The sequence below is a fragment of the Tachypleus tridentatus genome, chromosome 1 (assembly GCF_004210375.1).
Source record: "Tachypleus tridentatus isolate NWPU-2018 chromosome 1, ASM421037v1, whole genome shotgun sequence".
Classification (NCBI taxonomy): domain Eukaryota; kingdom Metazoa; phylum Arthropoda; class Merostomata; order Xiphosura; family Limulidae; genus Tachypleus; species Tachypleus tridentatus.
The window spans coordinates 101491184-101512130 of NC_134825.1; the positions used below are offsets into that span (position 1 = coordinate 101491184).

General features: G+C 29.6%; 1 protein-coding gene across 7 annotated transcripts in view; it reads left to right on the forward strand.

The window, feature by feature from the left end:
- The window catches only part of LOC143257006 (dmX-like protein 2), a 202811-nt gene that overhangs the window by 47108 nt on the left and 134756 nt on the right, over positions 1 to 20947 (forward strand). For all 7 annotated transcript variants that reach the window (XR_013031661.1, XR_013031660.1, XM_076515072.1 and 4 more), the window contains exons 15-20: positions 5311 to 5654; positions 5892 to 6036; positions 10247 to 10390; positions 11394 to 11646; positions 15774 to 15928; positions 16352 to 16497. Coding sequence is in view for 5 of the 7 variants with exons in the window: in XM_076515072.1 (XP_076371187.1) it covers positions 5311 to 5654; positions 5892 to 6036; positions 10247 to 10390; positions 11394 to 11646; positions 15774 to 15928; positions 16352 to 16497 (1187 nt within the window). In the remaining 2 variants the exon portion in view is untranslated. The remainder of the gene's footprint in view (positions 1 to 5310; positions 5655 to 5891; positions 6037 to 10246; positions 10391 to 11393; positions 11647 to 15773; positions 15929 to 16351; positions 16498 to 20947) is intronic.

Genomic DNA, 20947 nt, shown 5'->3' on the forward strand with positions numbered 1-20947 from the left:
GATCAGTCCTTTCTCCACTACTATATATTATTTTCGTCAGTGACATACCTTTCCCAAATCTAACATACATGCATAATTCACAATATGCAGATGCCATCGCTATCTGGAGCACCTCCAGAAACCCAGTGATGGCCATGTCTCGTGTACAAGAATCACTGAACAACGTCTCAACATGAAGTAACAAGTGGAGAGTAGTTTTAACTCCAACCAAAACACAAGCAATCACCTTCTACAGGAAATTAAAAAAAACAAAGAAAAAATCTAGAAAAAATAAAATTATCACTCAGAAATATGACCATTAACATGAGCAAAAACATCACATTCCTTGGCATCACTTTCGACACAAAACTAACATGGAAAAAGCATGTCAACAATATACACTCATCAATTAGAAAACGGATTTCACACTTTATGACTCCAACCAGTAAACACTCGAAATGCTCACCAAACACCATTATCCAAATATACAAGGCTTACATCTGTCCACTAATAGAGTATGGATGTCAAGTCACATATAATATGTCAAATAACACACTCCAGAAAATCCAAGTTCAACAAAATAAAATACTAAGATCTGCATTCAGTCTACCATCATTCACTCCAGTAAGTTATATACATCAAATCAGCAGCTTACCAACACTAAGAAATAGACTAATGGAAATATCACACAAATACTATTTAAAAGCAGAAAACAGAAACAAACTAACGGCATCACTCCACAAATTAACTAGTGCACCAACCAAATATATTTCACCTTACAGCATATTTCAAGAATCACAAATCACACAACAAAGTATTTAACGGACAAAACTCACATTAATACTATGTATTTTCTTTTTTAGGTCTTGGGCACAGGACAGGTAAAACTTTCGGCACCTGTCCTGTGAAAGTGGGTTTTTCTTGGGGCACTCCTGTTTCCCCCCACAGCAAAAACTGAGGCATTGGATCTTTAGATCCCAGCCAAGGCAACTATTGCCATGCCCTGAATCGGGTCATTTAGATTTATGTTCACATTTGCCGTGACATCTGCCTTTCGGGACAGGATGTGGCCGTTTTCTTCGGTGCTACCTGCGCCTCGTTCATGAATAATACTAAACTTTACTCCTTCACCCAAAAAAAGAGTTTAAAAAATTATATAAAAAAAAAAGAAGCTAAATTCAATAACCTTCCACGAAAGGGGATGAAGAGGAACCACAATGTTCCTAAACACCCCAGTTGGAAAGAGAATTCTTCTGATTTCTCTAAACTAAACCCCTGCCACGTTTGTTTGCATTTATAATCTTCATTTTACTATAATAATATAGTTTTGTATTTATGAATGTACAAATTCTCTTTTTGTAATGTTTTTCTGTATTAATGGCTTCTAAAATTGATTGCCATTGAAACAAATGGGTGAATTCTGAATTATTCTAGTTCAATATAATTCACCACATTATTTTACTCTGAGATCTATGCAAATTCATGTGAATTTGAAGAAGATTGCCAGCTTGTTCTTCATATTGCATATTACGTATACCAGATGTTAATAAATAGTTTTCTGTTTTATGAAAGGAGTAAATATATATTATTAGATAAAAAGTTAAAGAATGGGAGGGCATCACTTTCACATTTGATAACATTTGTAGCCAGAAGAAGTAACTTATAAACAGCTTGGTAGGCTCAATATAGTTGATACATAGATAACTGCAAAAATCTAGCATCTTTAATTTTAAGAACGTGAAATGGGTATGTGCCCAAATGATATTCACACAACATTATAGTAATATTACTTTTCATGATGAATGATTTTACATTAAAAATAAATTGACTTTCTTTCCTAAATAGTGATGTTGCAATACATTCTGTAGAGAGTTTTATACATTCACAACTCCTTAGGTATTGTAAAATTTGTAATTATATATAATTTTTAATATCTAATATAAAGGTATTATTACATAAATTTATTTTCAATGGTTTTAATGATAAAACCTTAAAATATTTTAATTATTTTATAATAAATTTAAAAAGTATTGAAATAAGTTTCCAAATAATGGTGTAAATGAAATTATATTATGTACACTGAAATATAAGTTCTGTAGTTTATTGGTGGGAAGGAGAAATGGAATTGCTTGCTTTTTTATTTCTTGTATAGGTGGATTAATGTTGTTCTACCACCTTCCCTGCATAAAACCATGAAGAACTATTGAAATGGTATTACTGGAAATATTAAGATAGTAGCATGTTAACCCTATCCACCCTAGTATATTTTACTGTGCATGACACAAAGTTTTAGTGTCTTATACTCAAAATTTTATTAAACTACTTTTTTGTTTGTTACTCCAATTAGAATAGCATAAAATTCATAGTTTAATAGTACATAAGTTTTAAGTTCTTAATTCTACAAGGCATTATTTATAAAGTCCCAAATTTCCACTATTGTGAGACGTGACACATTTTTTCTTGGCATGTCATCCTCCCTGTTTGATCCACCCCCTCTTAAAGTATGAAATTAAACAAATTACTGTATAAAATCATCATTGCTCAGATAAACCACACTTATTATGGTCTTTAACTTTGTTTGGTTTACAGGGCTATCAAATAGAAAATAAGAAAATAATACCCCTCTTGCCACACCCACTTGTCACATCCTTTTATATTTCATTAATAATTCATTCTGACATTTAATTATATATTACCTATAGCAAATAGTATACCTCAAGGTTATTTTTCTGAACAATTAAGTGTCGGTTTCACTCGGTACAGAGCTCCCATGGATAAGTTTAACAACTAGCTTGTATGAATTTGTAATGACTGTTATCAGAGCTAGAAAGCCAGAAAATGTTTGAGAGGTAAGGGAATTTGTATATTTTTTGCATGTTATTAGTTCATATTGTTTAAGGCATTACTTAATCAAAATTAAGTGCAACATTATGAGTAGTATTAAAAAAAAAATTAGGATTAACTCTCTTCACCACCCAGAAACAGAAAACCAGATTTGATAAATATTTTATCTCTCATTTTTTGTGTTTATTCTTCATGTATAATTATAAAAGCTACTAAAATGTAAATATAAGGTTATATTTTCGGTTAATTAAGATTAGATTAAGTAAAATAAATAATAAAATAAAGTTTCACAAAGCATACATGCTAGCTGCTTGTACTAGCTGTATATTTTTCTGGTGATTACGAGATTGGTCAGATTTATTATCCCTGTTTTGCATTAGGTTAGATAGAATAATAAATATAAAGTTTTACTGTAAAAAAGTGTTTGAAATGCATTTAGGAGATCTTAGGGGTTGCACACAGGTAGTTTGAGATTTTTGAGTTAAGGAAAGGTATTTTTAATTTTAACATAAATTATTCTGCACATGGACTATTTAAAACAAATACTCTGTTTATGGACAAATCTTTTTTTTTATTTTATTAGAAATACTTCAATAAAACATATGATTTTTATGTGTTAAAAACTAATGATATTAAGTGTAATACAGTCAGATTTTATGAAGATGTATACTCTATTGAAAGAGTTAAGGTGGAGGATGAGAACTGTACTAAAAGCAAAAGGGTTGGGTTTAGTATAATAGTACCATAACCTCTTGGTATTTGTGTCTAAACACCATTTTTGGAGCTAGAATGCAAACTTCAAGGACATTTTTGTTATTTCCCCATTGATGTATAGTTTTATAATTATTGTGGTTTTTACATATTTTTTTTTCTTTTCAAAAAATAAAAGTGAGAAATTACCTTCTCAGTTCTGCAACATCAAAATATGATAAATATATGAGATGTAGTGAGCTTGAGCACTCACACTTGTTTGTCTTTTCAAAATGGGGGTTAAATCAAGTAGATGAGATACTCAAATGCAATGTGATTTGTGCTTTTGCTGGTACATCAAAACCAATGTAAGTTACATAATAACCTACCTTATGGTTTGTTCCTTAGTGTTGGATAATTATTTTGTGACTGTATTTTTATATATTATTTTTCTTCACAAAATTAAATCAAAATGCATATGTACCTACATATAGAGATGTTACAGTAGAATGAAGTGACTTGTGTTAATGTATTTAAAGATCAGGAAAGACAAAATAAATTGTAATATTGATATCTTGTAGTTAACATACTGACTTCTGAGATTAATTGTATAAGAAAGATGTTCCAGGTCTTGTGCTGCCCTTAGAACTATTACTTCTGTCTTCAGTCATTCTCATTCTGATGGCCACAATTATGCATTACTGATTCATCTTGCAATGTCTGTTGTAAAAAGCCTATGTATGTGTTTTTAAAATAAAGTTGTATCTCTGATACTTTTAGTCCTTGGCTTAAAACTAGTGAGTAAATAAATATTTTGTGTCTTAAGAAAAAGGATAGTATGAACAATTTGTACATACTTTCTACAAAGGACAGTATGGTTAATCCTGGATCAAACATCTTGATAAAAATGTCACAGATCCTCTACAAGATGTTGGCTTACAGGAACACATTTAAGCAGATAACAGTTGTAAAAGCTGATTGGAGTTGTACTCAGGAACTTGACAGGTGTGTTGTAAAATGAGATTTATATGATTCCAGTGTCTTTGTTAATACTTCTCATGAAAACAGCTGTTTAATTTGAGGTGTTTCTCAAAGTTTATTAACTTGGTTCCTGAGCTACATCCACTTCAAATGTTTATCTTGGTCACAAAAACAGATGATGTGCTCAACTTTATTGCAGTGGCTTTGGTTTGATTTTGGTTGGGACTGTTGAAGGGTTTCATTTATAGCAAGTTTGCTTTACAGATAGACATTGCTCTGAATTAGCTTCTAGCTGTTTAACAGTTTTGCAGTTTGGATATTTCTTTTAATAATGTCTTTTTTTTTAGATCTATTCGTGGTCTAATTTTAGTAGCTTTACAGTATCAAGTGCTGTAAACCAAATATATAGTTTGCACAACTTGTATCTGTGCTGAAACAGATAACTATCATAATTCACAAATTGTTCAGTTAAAGTACAGTTAAGCTTTAGTATTTATTATTGAACTGGAACCTGTAAATGGATAACGGGTATGCTTTATTCATAATTATTTTTCACCAAAATATAAAAAACCTGTATAGCTTTTTAACAGCTTTGTAATAAATCTAAATAAAACTGTAATCTACTGTTTCAGAATACTTGGCACCAAATGAAAGGTTTGATTTAAATGCTGGAAAAAATAAAATGGTTTTTCCAATTTATTATAACAGAAGAATATTGTTTCCAAAGAGACAAACTGTTACTATTAATAGAGATATTTAATAAGAAAATAGAAAAAGTTGATATTTATATTGTGATATTTTTACCATCTTCACCAGGTTTTGAGTATTAGCCACGGGAAACGAATATGTGGTCACCGTTTCCGTGTTAATGATATCACATGTCATCCAGTTTTGCCATTGCTGTTGACCACTTCTCATCACAATCTTCATGAAAGAAATGGGTCAGGAAATCATTCCACTCCCATGACTTTCACTTCACCAGGTTTTTATCCTTCTTCTGGTTTGCCACAAATTGGTTTTTGTAGTGAACTGATTCTATGGAAAGTAGACCCTGTTGGACCTCTTTCTAAGTCAGGTGGAGTAACAGAGCTAGCACGAGTAAACTCTTTTGAAACTACTGCTTTTGCTAATGTAACATGGATCCCAACATTACTTCCTAGGTTAGTGTTTTCAATTATAGTTATTGAAAGAATTAACAGGTTATGTATTTCATATCGGATAATATAGGTTTCAAATATAGATTCTGTGTTTTGTAATTAAAATTATTATCTTAGTACTGCACATTTATTTTGCTTGTATAACAAAGATTTTTTTTCGAGTTTTAATAACTGTGGTAGTACAAATAAATTAACAACAAATTCTTTTCTGAAATATTCTACTAATTTTTTTTTTTTCAGTACAACTCTTGGGAGCATCTCAAACTCTACAAGTGCATGTTTTGTGGCATCTGATGGTCAGCAACTTAGGATCTATCAAGCTGTTATTGATGCGAGGACTCTCTTGGCTGAAGTTTCATCTGCAGAAAGGAAACAGAGAGACTCTGTAATTTGAGTTATTTCTTTAATCCTTTTATTAATAATATTAACATATTAATAAATGTCCCATCATTCTAACTAACCATTGAAATAATGCATTATGCTCACCTGTTTAATATGCTGTTGAACAAAGTAAATGTTTCTGTACACTTAACATTTGAGAATATCAGTTTATATATACCCCAAAAAATGCAATATTTGTGGCAAGCTTACTTTGCTTCTGAGATCTTCTAACTTATTCTTCAAAAATAAAACTTGGATAACTTTTTTGTTTTTTACTGTTTGTATCAGAATATTGGGTCAGTATAATTCATATGCCCAAGCTCTCATTATTTCTCAGATAAAGTATAAACATTAGTTCTGAATTCATAATCTATCTTTAACATTTTTCATTGAACCATAAAAAATACATAAGACATACTTGAAGAAATTAGTGGTTGGTATTACACTTGTCTCTTGGTTGATTGGCAGTGAGTCTTCAAACATGTCACAAAAATAGTTTAATTTGCAGAGGTGGACAGAGCACAGATAACCCATCGTGTAACTTAACACTTACAAAAAAACAAAACAAAAAACATTCATGTCTGGTGACAATTCTTTTTGATTATTAAGCTTTTGTTTTATTTTGGTCAAAATTCTTCATTAACATTTAACCATATTGAGACAGACGCACTCAATTTAAACAACCCTGTAATTCACCATGTTACCGTGTAGTTGTACACATTGTAGCCCTAAATGTAGTAAGTGTATTTTCACAAAAGTTGTCAGACCTTTAATAAATATTATGTATGTTGTACAAGCATGGTTGTACACAGAAAACCAGATTTTTTAATAAAGAATTTTACTAAACATTTGTCTAGGAATTTATGAAGCTTTTGAGTAAGTCTGAATCAGAAGTTACTTTCTTGCTAAGAATAAATTTATCGTACAATTTTCATGTTTGGATAATCTCTAAAATCTGAATATTGAAATTTTAATGTAAAACTTTATATTTTTGGTTATTTTCTGTATCTTAATTCTAACTGTAATGAAATCATCAGCATGCATTGAATAAAAATTAGAAAATATGTTATAAAATCAAAAGTACCTTTTATTTTTCTAAAATGACTGCAAGTTGTAACAGACAGTTATGATTATTTAGGGCTTGCTGTTGCCTGATGGTTAGGGTGCTCAAGGCAACTTGCTAGTCATGAATACAAATCTCATTACCTTACATGCTTGCCCTTTCAGTTCTGGAAGCATTATAATGTGATGGTTTGCTTTTTTACTGGTAAAAGTGGTTCGGGAGTTAGTGGTGGGTGGTATTCCTCTCTAGTAAGCAACATGAGGGATAATTAGTGAGTAAAGCAACTCATTTAGCGTCAAAAGCAAACACACTGTTTATCATAATAGCTTTATCCTTAATTTTTCCTCAACTACTTTCATTTAATTTTTATTTTAGTGTTCTTTCAACCTTGTGTAACTTGTGTAACAAAGAAATAAATTGCCCAATGAGAGCTTAAAATAAATAATCTATCAAGTTATTAGAAAGCAGCCTATGTGAATTCAACCAAGAGAGATCATAATAAATTTTTTCTCTTTCATTATTTTTTGTTCCTATTTCCTAACTTTTACATTTTAACAACTACTTTTGTTAGCAATATATGTAACAAATAAATAAATGTACTTGTTAAAGAAGGAATTTAGCACTTTGGCCTTGAGATATTTTGCGCTTGGATGTATAATAAGTTTTTATTTTTCCTCGCTGTGTTTATTATCCAAAAATGATTTTTGTAGCTTTCAAATATGCACTTTAGAATTAAAAAAAAAAACAAAAAAACATCAGATGTAAGCTAGAATGTCTAAAACTACTGTAATTTTTGGTAGCTTTCTAACCAACCTACAAATAAAGGAAAAAAGTATTCTTAGGACAACATCTTGTGTGCAAATACATCAAACTATCCTTCAAAACTATCAACTTTAATCACTAAAAAAAAAGGATAATAGTTTAGATTATGTATTCTTTTTCTGCTTGTTATAAACTTGTCCAATAATGATGTGAGAGAAAATAATAGACATTTTTTAAAATATAGAGCATATGGAAAGTGAATTTCATGTGGGTTTTGAACAAATTTAGTAATATCTCAGTAAATCAAAAAGATATTAGGTTTAAATTTTACATTAGGGCTAGTCATTATCTATTTATGCATTTCTAATTATTTGGACAATCAAAGCCTTTGTGAGCATTTATTATTGTGACTTACAACCTGAGGGTCTAAGGTTCAAATCCCCATCATAACAAACATGCTTACCCTTTCAGTTACAGGGTCAATTCCACTATTTCTTGGTAAAAGAGTAGCCCAAGAGTTTGCAGTCGGCAGTGATAACTAGCTGCCTTCCTTCTAGTCTTATCCTACTAAATTAGGGACAGCTAGTGCAAATATCCCTCATGCAACTTTGCTTGAAATTCAAAAACAGACTTTATGACAGAAAAGAAAAAAATCTGTAAATAAGATATCAGAATATCACTATATTATGTAACTTAGAAGTTTAGATTGAAAAATTTTAAATTTCTTTATAAATTACTTAAATTAACATTGACAAGCTAGAATGTAAAATAAAGACCTCCTATCTTTCCTAGTTTCTTAGATGTTAATAGATTTATTGAATCAACTAAAGTGACTCTGTCCACCTTTGCAGTTTCTGAAAATACTTGTTTATATACACCTACTTCACCCAATGATGTGTGTGTGTGTGTGTGTGTGTAATTAACCAAAAGCTCAGAATATCCCCTAGTGGTTTTCTCGGCCTCTGTGAAGTACTTAAATGGCAAACACTTCCTTTTCATGGTAGATTCCAGTAAGATAAGATATTACTGAGCTTGAAATTTAATATTTTTTTTTATATCCAAATACAGCTTAATAGTACTAAGCTTGATAAATTATAGTGGAATTGATATAGTAATTTATGAATTTTGGTTATTTTAAAACTTGTATGTAAAACATAAAGAAAAATTCATTTCACATTCTCTGTGTGAAATTTGATAAGGGTTTGCTAACATGGTGAGCTAACAATGAGTAAAAAGCTTTTAACTAAAAGATAATTGTTTCCTGTACTTCATTATTTATTGTATGTTTTAAAGTATGTTTAAGAATTTATTTGTAAATACTAAAAAATATACATATATAATGTGTTTATAACTGGGATGTGAGTGTATTTTGAAAAATACTACTCCACTAAACCACAATCAATACAGGTCATTGTGTAAAGACTAAAAAAATCAATTTTGTGTTACTGGATACATTGACATGAGTGGATGTGTGCTGAGTCATTGCAATTTCTGTAACTGTTTAGCCAGGCACAGCTATAAGGTCAACATAATAAAAAAAATTATATAGGTGTATACTGCTATAAAATATAAACTATTTGGACAAAACATTTATTTCTTCATGTTATAATTTGTAGTCATTCTAGAACAAAGAAGCATAATTTATTTCCTAATTTTATGGTAGTTACAAGGTTGGTCAAATTGATCCCATATGTTCAGAGATATAGTTTGAAAATAGCAAATACAATAGTCTTTTTCTAAGAGAAACATTTGATAATTATATGACATTTACAAAGACTTCACATAGGAAATTTGAAAATTTTCTGATGCACGAAAATATTTTTAATCTTAAAATTACTTTGCATGTTGGATAGTCAACATTCAAAAAGAGTAAAGGCATGAGAAAAACGTTTTGTGAGAAATATTAAAAGTTAATTTTTAAAAAAAATCTGATATTTTGCATACAAAAGCTTTGTAATGTTTAGTGATAATATGAAATATTTCTTGAAGATACACTTATTAATTTAAAAGTTGTAGAATAAAAACTATAATGAGCACAAAATAATTATTAGATCAGTCCATGGGAGAGAGTTAACAGGATGAATATTTGTTATTTTAAGAGTAAAAAGACCAAATTGTAGAATTTAAAGTTGTGTGCAAAATGAAAACATGTAAGAAAGACAGATTATGTTGAATAGCTGTCTTGGTCAGTTAAACATGTAACCGAAGTGACATAAATGTGATGGAAAGATGTGTAAGTAAAAGCTAAAAGAGACAGCTAAATTAAATTTATAAATAGCACCAAGTTTTTGTTTGTCTTGTTATTTTAGAAAATATAAAAGATGTTTGTAAAGATCAATACATTTAAAATTGTTAGGGATTACAAATGGATAAAGTTCTTGTGTTTTAGTATTTCAGTATGTCTAGCAGCACCTCTTCAGACTTAGGATATAGACAACATTGCCTGCAAGAAACTTTCAAGATCATCAGCTTGCAATCAACTTCCCGACCAGGATGCATCATTGAACTGGATGCTATATCTGATGCCACCTATGTAAGCTCTATATTTTATGATGAGTATATAACAGGATTAATGTTACCTTTGTGCTCTTATTATATTTGGAGAAAAATTAACATGTTTGTTTCTTTCTCACTTATCTTTTGATATGAGCTGTAGTTTAGATTTTTTTTTTTTTAATCTCATGAAGGGGTAATATTTGGTTACTATTTTGCCTGTACAGCTGAACAAAAGAGAGCCTATAATTGAACAAATGTAAAAGTAATCCAAAACACTTGTGACAAATAAATACTATGGTAAATATATACAAAAATAGAGTAAAATGCTAACAAAGAATTGAATAAAGAAAATCAGTGCTTAGTTTGGATGTTTTTCATTTTTCTTGTATGTATTGTAGTGTGGAAGGTTGTTCACAGTTTTGTATAATAATATGAATATTTGGTCACGTTGCCCCTGATCATTCTCATAGCCTCTGACTACACAGTTTAAAAGCAGTATAGTTAAACCTCCTAATGGGGTTTTCTCCATTTGAGTAGAATCAACCTATCCTGTTCCCAGTATGTTACTCCAAATACTTCACTGTGCTACAAGACCATAGTTTCTTGTGTAAATTTCATTAATCTTATGAGTTGGGGTGAAGAGAAGCAGCTGTTTCTAAGCATCCATGAATGTCTCAGTCCTCTTGTAGCTTAGGTCATTTTTACACTTATGTTTTTTTTTAATTTTCTTAAATTTGGCTTGTATGATATAAAAAGAAAGATTAAAGCAACAAATTTAGGTGCTGTGGATTTAAAATCTGTCTGAAAATCTATATTTACTTGGAATTTAATAGTATTGTTAAATATCTAGTACAACAAAATTGTTAACTCTGTAAACAAATTCTTAATACATTTAAAGGTAGACTATTTAGTTTTTGTAATCAGTTTCACTTTAAAATTTTACAATGACATGAAAAATAAAATTCAATATTTATAGTTTTTTTTTACTATGAAAGTTGTAAAGATTGACTGTTAACAATAATGCATCGAATATTTGACAGGATTGGAAAAACACACAGTTGCTACATGTATTTCAAGAACAATTAATCACAGGAGATAAATCTGTGTCCAAACACAGCAGTGAAAGTAAAGGAAAGGTCATGGGACTTGTTGAGCCTGGTCTTCAAGCTGTTGTTGACTTGCAACACAGCTCAGTGTTTGAGGAACCATTTTATTTGGTTGTGTTGGAGAAAAATGAAGGTTTGTCAATTCTTCACATGTGGAGGCTAGTGATTGCATCTCAATCAATTGAAGGTGAGTCTTTTTTTCAGTAACAACAGCACAGATTTTGGAGCTATGATAGATAAAATTGCTTGTATTCCATACCACTAAGGAAGTTTCAATACACATATTATCATCATTATTTTTGTTTTAAAATAAATTCAACTTGTTATTAAACCTTTTGCCACATTCAGGTCATTGCATGTGTCATAATGTTTTAGTTACATTCAAACTTTAATCTACCCTAATATGAGAATTGTGACATTTGCTCTTTAGGTATTATCTTCTTAGTTTATTTACCACCTCTCTGAGAAGTATGAAATTCAATGTAAATTACTCATGATAATATAATTACTCAGGCAAAGCACAAATTTTATATCCTTCAGTCTTATCTGGAGCAATATTCTAGAAAATTGGACCCACTGTCATTCCCACAGGTCACATTTTTTTTTAGAAATTGCCAATAGTTCTCGCTGATACTTAACACTATATTATATATAACCATAAGAAAGCCGAGGTTTTAATCTATCAAATGATATATTACATTGCATTCTGCAAAGAGAATTGTCCAGATAACCATTATATTCATTGTTTTTTCCTGTCTGTTCTTCAGTTATTATCATATAAGTAACTAAAATATGAAAATGTTACTTGGGGTACATTTGTAAGCAACTTAAAGAGTAGTTCATGGATTATGCAATTCAACAGGGTAGTGCAAGTTACAATTGTTTGAGTGATTTGCAACTTGTCTGGTGGGATTATTAGTTAAACACAGTTCAAAGGACAGTAAAATTTAAGTAGAAACAGATATACACTGCTGGCCAAATTCTTAAGGCCTATGAAGATAAAGAAAAAATATGCATTTTCCGTTGTTAGACTCAACCACTTATTTGAGTAGAGCTTCAAAAGATGAAAATAAGAAAAGGGAAAATAAAAATTAGAAACTTTTTTAGCATTTAATAGGGAAAATGTGAACACTATGAAATTAACCTAAATACTAGCTGGTCAAAAGTTAGAAAGGGGTAATTTAGCTTTATTTCATACTTTTTATTTATGGTGGTTATGAAGTCAGTCAAATTGACCAACCTCATGTAAGGTACAGAAAATAAAAATGTGTATATAAAAGTTTACATGAAAAAAAGTTTGAATATTATTTATCAGGTTTTACAAGAGTACACAAGTGAAATTTGACAGTCTTCAAAAGAAGAAAAGTATGTTTTGGTATTAACATGAAAATCACATTATTCTTGGAGCAATCAACACTTTTATTCGTTATGATCGTGGAGAAATCTGTAGAGAAAAATACTTCATTAAAAATTCCTAACTTTTGTGTGCAAGATACCTGTGAAGATTAAAATTTTGTGAAGACACAAAATCTATTAGAAGTTGTAGTGTGGAAACTCTGAAGGTCAGTTTATGGTCCTGAACTCAGCTGCATTGATCGAGCTTCTTGTAAGAGAGCTAATTCATGTTACATTTTTATGACAAGGCTTTGTACACTTTATTTTGTGTTGCACACTGAATGTGCAACAGATAAACAAGTAGTGCTGTTGTCTTTCAGATTTTGAAGTTACATATTCTAATAATTTCTAAGTCCTTTTTTTGTAGTTATAATATATTTATGGAACTTGTTAATAACATCCCAATTATGGCAACATTATATTTGCAACTAAACAAACATAATGTATATCCTAGAAGCTATAGCCCATTTCTAGGTTTAAATTTTTTGTAGTTCATTTTCATATTATATTTGGGCAATCATGAAAGCCTACTAAAGTAGGATGAATTTACCCCACAAAGTACATAACTGGAATTAGAAAATGTGGAGATGGTAAACTTGTTTTTTTTCTCTCTTTAAGGTAAGACAAAGTTGATGGAATATAGAGGGAGTAATGCTGTATTTTTAAATTATACAGTTTACTTTTTGCATGTCTGTTCAATTTGGAGTATGTGAAATGAGTACATCTAGGGTTTTAGTTGATTGTGACTCTTCCAGTGGTCCAAGAAAGTCAAGTATGGAGTTTGGGGGAATACTTTTAACTTTCGCATTGCCCTTAAATATAAACAATTTTTTGCTTTATAAAGTACTATAAAGTTTTTAAGCTATTTAATAAAAAGTGAAACTGTTTTATTCTAATGTAATTGTTTTAAAAGTATAAGCTATATTTTGGAGTAGGTTACAACTTGTCATTTAAACCTTATACATTTTAATTACTGTGATATCCTAGGTTATTTATTTTTGTCTGGTAACAAGCATGTAATGTATTAGTGTTTTATACCAAGATGCAAAAAATGACCTTTTTTTTTAAAGCATGTTTGTAGGTTGTAAAGCTCCACAAACATTGGAAGCTTTTATACTGTTATACTGTTAATAAGTATAACAGATTTTGAAATCTTGCATTATGAGGCATATATTCTTATTATATCTTATAGACTTTATAAATTATAAAGTGCATGTTGTTAAATATTCAGTAGGACAACATGACCAAGTACATGTTAGTGTCCAGGTGAGGTAAAGATTTTCCAGTGTTTAATCAATAATTGATTATTCCTTTATTCTTTGAAATAGAAATATGAACAAAATTGGTTTGTGTAGTTTTGTGTTATATGCAGAATTACTATACTGTCAGGTAAATATTTTGTGAAAGGTTGAAATGACTAGTATGAAATAGTATAGAATGCATTAAGCAATTTTTTAAACTTGCAGGGTGTACTTAATGTGGCATATGAGATTTCATTTTTATTTGTAGTTTAAAATTAATTTGCTATTAAATTGAAGATTGAATATTAACATTGTAACATACCTTTATTTTTGAGTCAAGAGTATACTTAAGTATGCTGTCTAATGCCTGAAGTGTACAACTGTATTTTGTTTACAGATTAAAACATAAAGGTTAGGTAACTTAAGATTCTAAGTTCTTAATTTTATTTCATCCATTTGTAGTGTTCAGCATGGCTTTTCAAATTGATTTCAATAGTGCAAAAGGATACCAAAATTTTGATAGCTGTGGTTTTATGAGTAAGATATTACTTGAATAATTAATAATGAAGTGATTGTATCAGTTGGTTATTTTTAGTTTTCATGGTTTCATACTTTTGAATATAAGTTAACTAGTTTGTTAAAGGTTACTTTTTCTTGGAAATTAGTCGAATACTGTAGAAGCAAAAGAATAAGTTTGGAGCTATAAGAGTTTTATTTTTTAACCCTATTATGATGAGCTCCATTTTTAAATTATTTTCTACAAGTGTTACTGTATTGCATTAGAAATTTAATTAGACCACTTTTACTGTTGATATGTTGCAATAAAGTTAGCATTATCATGTATGTTTTAATGAGGTTAGCACTATTAGGTATGTTATAAATCAAAATTTTGTTATCTATGTTATTCCTTTATGTAAAACAATAACCTCTAAAACAATAACTAAATATTTTGGTTTGTTGCAACTTGAATATCTTGTTATTCTGAATGTTTGAATTTTAGAGCCAATACACAAGAAACAAGTGTGTGTGTGTATGTGTGTAATGTTGATGTATTCTTGCAGACATTCACAGTACAAGTGTATACTTGTATAAAAGTAACTCAAGTTCTAAGAATTTGTCTTAGAGGAAAATGTAATTATTCAGTTCAAGATAAGCCACATCCATTTCCAAAGTAAAAACAGTATTACTAAGTAACAGTTTTAAATTGAATACCATGCTTATAACCGATATAAAGAGCAAATTTCCATTGAAATGTCACCAAATTAACAAAAAATGTAGATGTATATATTCATCTACAAATGAGGTGAAATCAAACTTGGTCTGTTGAAAATGTGGTCCCAATTTTCTTGCCTCAGACATATTCAAACCATGCACCTCAGCTGCTGTTTACTATGCATAATATAGTTTGTGTCATATAATGAGTGATATTACCAATTACAATATAAGAAGCTCATCTTCTTAAGAGTTAAAAGAATGGCTTTACTATCAGCAATACAGGATATAGTTTTTGAGAAAGTCATTTTAAAAAAAGAAAAATCATTTATTTTATATTTCTTATATTGGGTGAACTTTTAGATACCATATTTTGCCAAGTAAGCTTATATCTATGTGTATGAGTTTGTCTTTATTTATTATTATTTTATGTAACTAAATGTGTTGCGTTTTTTTTCTCCTTCAGGTGATGGGCAGAACTTCAATTATGTATCTGATAGCAATTTTTTTCAAGATAATGATCATTCCAACCACTCGTCAAGAAGTAATACACCTCAGCCTACTGGTGGTATTGGTTTTTCATCACCTGACGCTCAGCGTCTGAGAATTACAACAAAAAAGGTTTACAGTTTATTTTAATTAAACACACAGACTGTTTTGAATATTTTGATGGGTATAATTTGTATTGCATTTATTTTCACTTTTCTTCATGCACAATTTAACTGGACTTGTAAACTTTTCTGAGAATTTTGTGAAGTATGATCCATTTACACATGTAGGTACAATATGCTAGTCCTGATTACAACTAACAGGCTCTTTTAGCAATATTGATTAATTATTCATTTATTGATTGTTATTATTGATTCTGAGTTAGAATAAATAATGAAATAATAATGTGTTGTAAATTGGTGCAAATGTTCAAAACATAATGACTTTTTTCATAATACTTCTAGTGTGAAAAACTAATTACAGGGTCAAATAATTTTATGAAACTTTTAATTCTTTGTAGTTATTTTCTGTGATAAGCAAGACATTTTTCTTTAGATATGTGCTGAAGTTCTTCCTCTGCCAGAAGATGTAGAGGTTATTCATGCTGCTCCAGCAGCAGGTCATCTGAGTTCTTCAAGCATTTATCCAGCCTGTTTTGCTCCATACCTGATGTCTACTGCATGCTCTGATGGAAAAGTTAGGTACTTAAGTTGAGAGCTTTGATCTTTATGTTTTTGAAATTACTTACAGCATTAATATATAAGTAATGAAAGGCAGTTTAGCATTTCAGTTGAATATATGTTCTGATTAGACATTTCTGTACTTAGTGAAACTTGCTATTACAGAATTAAAGAAAAAGATGTTTCGCAAAAACTTCATTTATTAATGCCCATGGTTTCACCAGTAAATGACTCATTAGGTACTTAATGATGCCTTTTCTGTAATCTATTAGCTCAGGTTAATCTTTATGAAAATTTTTGATAGTTGCTCATAAATGTGAGTTACCACTAGGGATGACAGTATTGCATGAATGTTGAATTTTGACTAGTAGGTAGTTAATTTTATTTATTGTGATTTATCCATAAAAAATACCAAAAGAGAAAAAGAAAAAATCTTATACCCTTCTGTGTCAAGCTTTTTTGAAAATAGCCTGAAAGTTTTTTTATTATTTTGCTTTATATTAGCCCAAATTCATATATTGATAAACGAAGGATCTTTCATAATCTATTATTGTATTTCTACACCAAATACATATATGATCAAAAGATTTTATGTATATGGAGTTATACTTGATATTTCATTGAAACTACATTAAAACTTTGTGCCTTTTTGTGTGCGTGTTACAAGGTTTGTGAATTACATACAAAGTTTAATTAAATTATTTTCTGATCATGATATACAAATAACTATAATATAAAAACATGGCTAATAATCCAAATTTCATCAGTATACAAGTTTTAAATTATTATTATTATAAATATTTTTAAAAATTCCTGAATTTACCCTTTTATGAGAACTGTGACATTTTCCTCTGGGCATTGCCTTTTCTCTAATTTACTTATCAAAACTTGCTGAGTGATTTGTAACTGATATGGTGCAAATATTAAATAGACAAACTCAAAGAGCAACACAACAATAAAATTTAAATATAAAGAGATGTGTACTGTTGAAGATTAAAGTTACTTAGGTTAAATGAATGTAGTTTGATGTTACAATTTGAAGTCTTTCTAGAAAGAAAGAAAGAGTAATGGGTAATTTCAGTTTTTTTTTTATTTTGATAGTTAAAAGGCTGGTATAATTGACCAGCCCAGTATAGAGTTAAGATTAGAGAGAATAACAGATTGAATATAAAGTTTTATTGAAAAAAGATTTGAAGTTTATTTTGGAAATGTTATTGATTATGCAAAAGAAATTACAGATTTTTCAGGAAAAAAGTATTTTTAATCTTAACATGAAACTCACTTTGCACTCAGATCAGTTATGTTACAAGTTATAGCATAGAATTATAAAGGTTGATTTGGGGTCATGAACTTGGTTGATTGGACTGATCTTCCAGTAAGAGAGTTAAATAACAGAAATGCATTTTCTAGAGTTTGATACATGATTAAAAATAAATCCAATAGAAATCAGTACAAACAGCAATTTTAGTGCTATCTAGCAAGCACTGGTTGCATTGCATGATAACATGTGAATAAATTTAGGAAAGTTGTTAAAAAATAGAGGGATAAATTGTGTACCCATATTAATTAACTCAGGAAAATGTTTTTTGAAACATGGAAGTTCAGTTATCTTGGGCAAATCACGTAAATGGGAGGGGGATTAAAATGGTATGAATAAACATGAATAAAGTTTTGATCCATAGTTAAGTTGTAAAAATTGCAGAAATAAAAAAAATCAAATAATTCTGTTTTCAACTATATACTTGGATCTCATAATAGCGAAAATAACATGAAGCAAGATCTGTGATTGCCTTGTACATGGATTGCTGTATAAATTAACCCAAAATCAGACAATAGAACCAAGCCCCATGTAAGCTATCCTAAATGATGGTCTCGATACAATGTATTAACTACTATGATAGGAGAGGAATAGTTGTCAATGTTTGCAATGAAATATAAATAATGTATTATATGACAATGTCTTGTTTTCTTGCTGTCAGGCATTTTTATGATCTTGTTTTAATTCCGTCAATGATGATGACATTCTTGGTGATCTTGTAATCTTTTTCTGTTGTTGATGTTAGTAGACATTATGGTAATGAAGATGAAGTGCAGTAGGCCTATACATGTTGTATTTTCTCTTGTCATATGAGTGATTTCAAGCAATTGTATTCAATACTTGTATGGCAGAAGTGACTGGTATTTCTTATTTCCATATTTGGTTGGCTAGAATAATCATCAACTGTTAATAAAGCAGTCTGATCAAATTGTCAAAAACACGCCAGAAGTGACAACATATCCTGAATTGAATAGGATTAGAAACTGCACATTATCATTATTAACCAGGACTGGAAAGGCCAACTTCAGGTGACTAATGATGCTGTTTGAACTACCCGTTAGCCATCCTGGCAAGTTATTATTATAATTTTGCTACACATCTTTTAAAACCTTTTTATTACTTTCCTTTTTGAAAATGGCCATAACATCAAATAACTTGGAACCAGGACTGGAAAGGCCAACTTCAGGTGACTGATGGTGGTTTTTGTACTTACCTGTTAGTCTTCCTCGTGAGTTATGATAATTACAGTTACGCTACAGAGTCCTTTACAACTTGAATTACTGTAATTTTTCTCTTAATGTTGTAGACTAGATGTAAACATTGGTTTTATGCTATTTATGTGTTGTTTTTTTAACTTTGTTTTGTTCTACCTTAATTTCCTATTATGAATTTTACTAAATTTACTTTTAACTTTTTACCATATTTTTGGTGCAGATAGCCTAGCTGCTTTGTACCATAAAACACAAAATCAATCAAATCATTATTTAATAAACAAGACACTAAATAAGCACTTGTGACATGACAATGGTCTTCCTGTTTTTCTTAAGAGTACACGACTATTCTCATATTCTTTTCTAATTCTTTTTGCTTGTATTCATAGGTTTTGGATTGAACTCGGTCGTAGCTCTATTAATTATAGTGAGTAAAGAGCTGTCAAGGATGCCTTTTTCATTGAGTCCTAAGGGGCAAATTGTGTTAGTAGGCTTGTTAAAATTTTTATGAGCCAAAAGCCACCCACATATTAGAACTTACAGTATAGTGGGCTGCTGTATAGTGTAATAGAATCTGAGCATACATACATACTTAAGCTCTTAAACCAAATATTTGGTGTTTTAAAACTTTTGGTTACTGATTGCTTGTTTTTTTAATTTTCGAAAATGTAAATTCACTTTATTTAATTTTTTGTTGAATTCTCATCTCTCAAATTTAATTTTGATAAAATAAAATATAAGGAGAAGTTTAAGTAAGAATTTGTCTTAAAATAAATTTGGATTTAATGTCAAGGACTTTGAGATTAACTGTGAATAGGACACACTGTGTTGTGCTAAGTCTTTCATCCTTTACATGGTCGCACTGCTTTTTGTTTTTTTTTTGTTTTTTTTGTATTTATGTACTGCACTGAATGACAAAATTTGTACTTCTTTTGTATTTGTTTTAATTTCAAAAACATAATTGAAAATAATTTGTCTAACCTTTAGATGATGTATATTTCTTTTAGAAGTATTATTGTGACATCTTTCTGTCCTAAACTTTGTGGAAGAACATTTGACTAACACACATTTATTAATATTTTTCTGAAAAGTTTTGAAATATTTTATGCATTGTAAGTTACCAAAATGTAGTTGCATTTGTTCAATTATGTAATGGCATTACCTGAAGAGCTGCTGAAAATTCTGCAATAATAATTGCACTTAATAATTAGTCTTAACAATCAGTAAGAGGCATGCTATAAAAAAAACAAAAAACTTGTACAATCACTTTGCCTTAGATCATCTGTTGAGTGCTTTTGCTGTAAAGAATTTTGATACATATACCTTGACTTGTTTGAAATATATTATTTTAAAACAAGTAGATTTTATGCTGTAAATTAATTATTTGAATTTATTGCCAAGTTAGACACCTACTGCAAAAAAAAATCCCAGCCCACATACAGAACCCTGACATAAAAATTTACATAAATGACTGATATTTTACTCTAAAATGGTGTGTATAAACTGTATATAATAGTAATAATAATATGTAAATCTAAGTTGAAAGCAGTACCTTACCCATATAAGTGATATGTTTAGTGTATAAAATTCATGTCAGTAATCCCATAGTGTGATGTATGAGTATCAAGTATAAATGACAACAAACATTATGAAGGTGTGTAGATTTGTATAAAAGTGGTAAAATAGTTGACATTTGTATGCTAATAAGTTGAACTGGATATTGGTGAATAAAAAGAAACCAAAAAATATGTTGAAAATTACATATGTAGGTCAATGTATAATCTTAGCATTGAAAAATAATAAGACTGAAAATAACAACAGTTGAAGTGCAAAAATCTGTTACTACATAAACAATTTGATATTAATATATATTAATCAAAATGTGTAAAATCAAGTGCACAAAATAGTACATAGTATTAAAAAATTTCTAGTGCACAATATA